Source organism: Alosa alosa, chromosome 6 (genome assembly GCF_017589495.1).
Source record: "Alosa alosa isolate M-15738 ecotype Scorff River chromosome 6, AALO_Geno_1.1, whole genome shotgun sequence".
In the NCBI taxonomy this organism is placed as follows: Eukaryota; Metazoa; Chordata; class Actinopteri; order Clupeiformes; family Clupeidae; genus Alosa; species Alosa alosa.
In genome coordinates this window covers 3,498,425-3,506,263 of record NC_063194.1, presented here as the reverse complement: position 1 = coordinate 3,506,263, position 7,839 = coordinate 3,498,425, and the positions used below count along the sequence as shown (strand labels likewise).

At 40.9% G+C, this 7,839-nt stretch overlaps 1 protein-coding gene across 1 annotated transcript; it reads left to right on the top strand.

Moving 5' to 3' along the window:
* The first annotated feature begins 339 nt into the window (after positions 1–339).
* On the top strand, positions 340–2,737 carry LOC125295559. Its single transcript, XM_048244872.1, is given in 4 exon segments — positions 340–660; positions 1,065–1,236; positions 1,286–1,466; positions 2,734–2,737. Coding segments are annotated over 4 exon segments (678 nt in total).
* Positions 2,738–7,839: the final 5,102 nt, after the last annotated feature.

Below are 7,839 nucleotides of genomic sequence, written 5' to 3'. Positions count from 1 at the left end.
TGGAGGTCCTGCTTCGTCCACCTGTCGTTCACTCGTACCCATCGACGGCATGGGCTGGGAGTCCCCTGTGGGGGCTGTGGGTATGGAGGAGGGAGTCACTGAGCTCAACTGGACGGTGAAGGAGCTGAGAGAGTGGACAGTGACTCCACAATGCTTCATTAACAGGGAGGAGGGACAGTGCACAAAAGAACTTTCTGTTGTGGCTTTCAGTGAGTTTCATTGTCACCAAGTCTTTAGTTCAAAGATGATACTTGCTTAACAACAAAAATATAATTTTTCAATATACCTTTCACAGCAACTCCGGACAATTTAACCATTACCACAAAACATCATAGTACAATGGCTGCGGGCAAGGACATCACCCTTACTTACCACATTGAAAATATCGCTCCTGTTCAGAGCCTCACTGTAAAGTGGTTCAAACAACGCACTGTTGATGGAAGCACTATTCCACTGTTGGATGATGAACGACACCAGAGCAGCATCAGTATTGGTCCTCAAAATCTTACCAGTGACTACATGATTACTCCTCATATATCAGATAATGGAGCACAATATTGGTGTGAGGCAGAGCTGGATTATTATGGAGATTCAGCTTCAGCTGACTGCAGCACGTTCGTAACTCACAACGGATTTGGCTGGAATTCTACTCTTGGACCTGTAAGCAAAGTGAGGGATGTCCAAAATGTCACCTGGAGCGTGAAGAGCCTGACAGAGTGGTCAGTGAAACCCAAGTGTGTTATTGACACTGATTATGGGCAGTGTGGCCAAGACCTCAATGTTTCTGTTTATTGTAAGTCCAATATTGTCAATCAGTAACATAAAAAAATGTAAATGTTTACTAAGACCTGATATAATTAATCCATATTATCCCTTTTCCAGCTTTTCCAGATGTAATCACTTTAACAGATAATACTACTAGAGCAATGGCTGAAGGCAAGGGCTACAGACTTTTTGGCCACATTGAAAACAGCACAGTCCAGCACCTGACCGTGAAGTGGTTCAAAGGAGACATACTTTTGACAACAGATAACAGACACCAAAGCAACAATGTGGGACCACAGACTGTTACCAGTGACCTCCTGATTGCTCCTAAAATATCAGATAATGGAACACAATTTTGGTGTGAAGCAGAGCTGGACTTAGGGCCAGGAGGACCCCCTAAACTGACTTCAGCCCCACTCACCATCATCGTGGCCTGACATTCACTTAAGCTCAGATGAATCATCCTGCAGGGCTTCAGTGATACATGTGATGTGTCATGCATTCTACTGTATCATCACAGGTGGCTGTCCAATTGACATCAGCCCTTCCACTCTGGTGGTGAGGTATGGAGATTCAGCTTCAGCTGACTGCCGTGTATTAATACCTCATAACGGAATTGGCTGGAATTCTACTCTTGGACCTGTAAGCAAAGTGAGGGATATCCAACATGTCACCTGGAGCGTGGAGAGCCTGACAGAGTGGTCAGTGAAGCCCAAGTGTGTCTTTGACACTGATGATGCAGTGTTCAAAACTTCTCAATGTCATTGTTTACCGTGAGTCTTACTTTTATGGTGCTCAAACAATAAGTCCAGGTAATACTTCAAAAGAATGTTCTCACATTCTCACATGTTTTCCACAGAGATGCCCAGCAGAATAACCCTGACAACAAATCATACTGGCAAAATGACTGCTGGCAAAGATTACATCTTTCCTTGCCACATTCAAAACGTTGCTCCTGCTCAGAACCTGATCGTGATGTGGTTCAAAGGAGAGACTCTGCTGGGGGGACAGCACAAATATCAGGGCACCGTTGCGGGTCCCCAAAACTTGACCTTTGACCTCCGTATTCAATCCACAGCATGTGATGATGGAACACAGTACAGGTGTAAGGCACAGCTGAATCTTGGCCCTGGCTCACCTCCTCAAGTGAAGTCAAACCAGCGTGTCATTAACATACCTGGTGAGTTAAACATTTTTCATGCTATAGTTATGTTTATGTATAACAGAGGGTTCTTTGTAAGCACGATAAGAATGTAGAATAAAATAATGCATATTTCACTCTTACTTTTGTTTATGTTGTGACCCAGCATGGCTCAAATTGGATATAGTACCCTTCATTCATGTTTTCTGTGTTTGTGAAAAAATAGATTCCTTTTTTATCTGAAAATGTCCCAAAAATGCTACAGGATTTTTTTTTTTTATTAAGTTAAATTTATTGTCATCATATAATTGACATTATAATTTCAGTAAAGCAAAGACTCGAACCTCAGAATTAAATGATTAATACGTTTAATTTAATCTCAAGTAGTAAATGTAGTACATATTGATTAAATATGTATGTAAATTACTAATTACTGGCCCATAGATCTCTCAAATTATCATCTAAATCTATATGTGCTGACATCTTTTAGACTGTTAATAGCCTACTGTTAATCTCTATACACATTATTGAATTATCTTAGTGAACAGCAAAACGTTCTTATCACATTTCATTATTTTGGGTGTGTGCAAAAGCTACTAAAAAGGAGGCCATTGATTTGACATACTCAGTTACATGCACAGTTACACAGGGTGTTGGAGGCCTACAGGTAATATGTATCCACTGAGGATCAAAGCCTATTTATCCTCAAACAAATGTTCTCCTCACAAACTGACTTAACCACCTAAACTGTTTTTCCACTTTATGCTGTTTAGAATGTTTCATGGGGAGACAATGTTCTTTAACATATTTATTTTTCTCTCTTGCAGCTGACTGGACAGCAACTATTACAATTGTTCTCATCATTATTCGTAATCGATCATACAATCGTAATCGTTCTCATCATTATTGGGGGCCAAGCAGCGAAGCTGCGCGGCAACCCATAGTTTTTGTACCTTTTCTTATTATTATTTCTCTCCTCTGGAAGTCTATGGCAGCCCATAAAACCGTACAGTAAAAAGTTGTGAAATTTGGCACATTCATTCCATACATTCCCATATTCCATTTCACAAATTTTCAAGTCTGAACCCCAGGCAGTCTAGCGCCACCAATGTGTCAAAGTTGGCGTTGCATCCATGCACTTAACTTTTGAACCGTATGTCCAATTTTGAACATCTATATATAGTTGGAACCCCTTGACGGACCTGAGTTCAATGACTCCTATTACGTTACTTTCCGCCATATTGGACCTCCGCCATATTGGATTTCATCAAAACCACTTAAAAGTTTTCATAGGTCACAAACTTCATCCAATTTTCACGAAACTTGACACAGATGATCTTCAGACCATGTCTCATAATTACATTGACTTCGACACCCATACCCACAACTGGTCGCCAGTCACGACCAATCAAAATTGATTGCCAAACAGGAAGTGAACTCAGATCTCGGCAAATCTTTCACATATCAAAACCAAACTCACTACATGGCCTCAGGACCCAATTAGGAGGAGGCTCAATAAATTTCATGGCTTTTGACCTACAGGTGGCGCTATAATTAACAAAAGTATGTTTTCGCCTCTATGGGGTGATGTGTTTGAAACTAAAACATTTTAGTTATCTCTGTTAATACTTTGGGAGGGCCTTAAGCTGACACATATCAGCTTTTGACATTAACATAATTGATTGGACCGCCATATTGGATTTCATCAAAAACCTTAAAACGTTTTCACAGGTCACAAATTTCATCCAATTTTTCCTTAAACTTGGCACAGATGATCTTCAGACCAACCGTCACAAACACATTGCTTTTTGGACCTTTATTCAAAACAAGTCAGTCGTGACGACCAATCGAAATTAAATTGGTGAAGCCTCCAAACAGGAAGTGAAATGTTATCTCCGCCAAGCTTTCACGTATCAAAACCAAACTCGGTACATGGGCTCAGGACCCAATTAGGAGAAGGCTCAATAAATTTGGCGACCTTTGACCACTATGGGGGCGCTATAATCACAGGAAGTAGGCTCATATCTCAGCAACACTTTCACATATCAAAACCAAACTTGGTATATGGACTTGGAACCCCTCCCTGAGGACACACAATCAATTTGGTGACCTTCGACCACTAGGGGGCTTAGAGTTACAGGAAGTTAGCTCCCATCTCAGCAACGCTTTCACATATCAAAAACCAAACTTGGTTCATAGACTTGGGACCCCATCCTGAGGACACACAAAACATTTGGTGTACTTTGACCACTAGGGGCTTATAATTAGCAATACTTTTCAAGATCAACCTCAAACTTGGTACGTGGACTCGTGGTCACAACCTGAGGACGCACAATAAATTTGGTGACTTTTGACCACTAGGGGTGCTATAATTAGCAAGACTTTCTCAGATCAACACCAAACTTGGTGCATTGGACTCATGAACACATCCTGAATAGCTACAATACATTTGGTGTCTTTTGACCACTAGGGAAAACTATGACTTGAATTAGGCTCATATCTTACTAACGCTTTCATGGATTGAAACCAAACTTTGTACATGGACTCAAGACCCAATCCCAATCAAATTCAATCCAATCCAATCAACAATCACATAAAGTAGGCTCATACCTCAGCAATCCCAATCCAGTCCAATCAAATCTAATCCAATCCAGTCCAGTACAATCCAATCTAGTCCAGTCCAGTCCAATTCAATCCAATCCAATCAACAATCACTTGAAGTAGGCTCATATCTCAGCAATCCAAATCCAGTCCAATCAAATCTAATCCAGTCCAATCCAGTCCAGTCCAGTCCAGTCCAGTCCAGTCCAATCCAATCCAATCCAGTCCAGTACAATCCAATCCAGTCCAGTCCAATTCAATCCAATCCAATCCAATCCAATCAACAATCACATGAAGTAGGCTCATATCTCAGCAATCCCATTCCAATCCAATCCAGTCCAGTCCAGTCCATTCCAATCCAATCCAATCCAATCCTGTCCAATTCAGTCCAGTCCAATCCCAATCCAATCCAATCAACAATCACATGAAGTAGGTTCATATCTCAGCAATCCCAATCCAGTCCAATCAAATCTAATCCAGTCCAGTCCAATCCAGTCCAATCCAATCCAATCCAATCCAGTACAATCCAATCCAATCCAGTCCAGTCCAATTCAATCCAATCAACAATCACATGAAGTAGTCTCATATCTCAGAAATCCCAATCCAGTCCAATCAAATCCGATCCAGTCCAATCCAATGCAGTCCAATTAAATCCAATTCAATCAACAATCACATGAAGTAGGCTCATATCTCTGCAATCCCAATCCAGTCCAGTCCAATCCAATCCAATTCAATCCAATCCAATCCAATCAACAATCACATGAAGTAGGCTCATATCTCAGCAGTCCAAATCCAATCCAATCCAATCCATTCCAATCCAATCCCGTCCAATTCAGTCCAGTCCAGTCCAATCCCAATCCAATCCATTCCAATTCAATCCAATCCAATCAACAATCACTTGAAGTAGGCTCATATATCAGCAATCCCAATCCAATCCAGTCCATTCCAATCCAATCCAGTCCAGTCCTGTCCAATCCCAATCCAATCCAATCCAATCCAATCCAATTCAGTCCAATTCAATCCAATCAACAATCACATCAAGTAGGCTCATATCTCAGCAATCCCAATCCAGTCCAATCAAATCCAATCCAGTCCAATTAAATCCAATCCAATCAACAATCACATGAAGTAGGCTCATATCTCTGCAATCCCAATCCAGTCCAGTCCAGTCCAATCCAGTCCAGTCCAGTCCAATCCAATCCAATCCAATCCAATCCAATCCAATCCAGTCCAGTACAATCCGATCCAGTCCAGTCCAGTCCAATTCAATCCAATCCAATCAACAATCACATGAAGTAGTCTCATATCTCAGCAATCCCAATCCAGTCCAATCAAACCAATCCAGTCCAGTCCAATCCAATGCAGTCCAATTAAATCCAATCCAATCAACAATCACGTGAAGTAGGCTCATATCTCTGCAATCCCAATCCCAATCCAGTCCAGTCCAATCCAGTCCAGTCCAGTCCAGTCCAGTCCAGTCCAATCCAATCCAATCTAATCCAGTCCAATTCAATCCAATGCATTCCAGTCCAGTCCAGTCCAGCCTTGTCTAGTCTAGTTTAGTCTAGTCCAGTCCAATCCCAACTTCTGCTTATTTGCTTGGCCCCCACATTGCTGCTTGCAGCTATATTTCTGATTATATTGGTCCTGATACTTGCAATTCAATGCTTTAAAAGTAAACAGGGGAATTACAGCGTTGTGCAGACCCAGATCCCTCTGACTGAAACTCCCAATGGAAATGCATCAACACCAGGGGTAGACCTATAGATAATGCAGTCAGTGCAGCTACACTGAGACTGCCTGGGTGAACCCAGATGAGACTGCTAGCAAATTTGAATGTAGGTCTAATGTATATCTAAAACTGATAGTTCCGGTCCTTGATTATGATTGGCTGAATTGCGTTTGATGCCGTTGTAAAATCCAGCACAAACATACACCTTGACCGCATTCCATTCAATATTACTGCGCTATCATAACTTGATACAAAAGTAGCTACGTCTCGACGTTGCTTGGCAACCATTCAGATAGAGGAAATATATTTATTGGCGGAAGAATGATTATCTATGAATAAATCGTTACATTTCTTGTTGCTTTGCCTTTACTTTATGAAACTTTGCCAGGTATTTATAGCAACAGTTTTAGAAAAGCAATAAGCCACTCGAGTCTGTAGGTCTGTAGGTAAGGGGGTTTTAGGCACCCCCTACTGTGCAAATGTATATAGCTCATATGCAATATCTTTACATATCAAAGTATAGCTTACACACAAAACAATGTATGGAATGTATGTATGGAAAACCCAGGGTTCCCTTGAAAAAGAAATGTAAGATCTCAATGTTACCAACCTGGTAAAGTAAAGCTGAATAATGACACATTAACTGTAGGCTATTTCAAGTGAGGGGTGATGACTTGATGGTATCAGGGACTTCAGGGAAGAAGGTTCTGTTCCTGTGTTATGTTTCTTTAAAAAACAATAAAATGACTGTTCCCCTGAAATCTTCTTAGTAATCCATGTTACCACATAAATGCTCAGAATGTATATTATTTGTATTCATTTAGGCTACTTATAGCCTAATTTGCCCACACACACACACACACACACACACACACACACACACACACACAAACACACACACGCATACACACAGCAAAATGACTGTATAAGAAGCAGTGTCAGTGGTGTGGTGCATTTAGAGTTCTGACGACTGGTTGCGGTGTTGCTACCTTGAAAGCAAGAGCTGAACCATGAAAGATTGCATTGTCATGCATGCATGGTTAGTCATGCATGGCATTTGTCACATGTACTTACACCGCAGGTAGTAAGTAACATTGTAACTGATCATAACAATGAAGGACTTTATTTCCCATTAATAATATACTGTCTTTTATATTATTATATTGAAATTAGCCATACAGTAAGTGATGTGTTCAACCCTGGAAATGAGGCCATCTCTGAGTTTTGTAATATACTGCCACCTGTTGGTGACTAGAAACATTGCAACTGAACAAGCCACATGCGTCCAACACAATACAGAGGGTGGAAGGACATTGAAGAGAGGGAGTATTGGAAATGCCGTAGCAAAAGCGCTGTATAGTGGTATGAGTGATGGGACTAAAGTGACTGTTTAGAAACACCACCCCGCTAAAACTATGGAACCATTAGCCTACTCATTACTAAACTGAATGTATGCATCAATCAATGGAACCTGATTGAGCACTAGCATAGAAATTTCATTTTTGATATTAAAAATGAACAGTTTCATAAACATAAAATAAACAGTTTGAATTCTATGGACTGTAGGCCTATAGCCTTCACTCTAGCGTGACCTCTAATC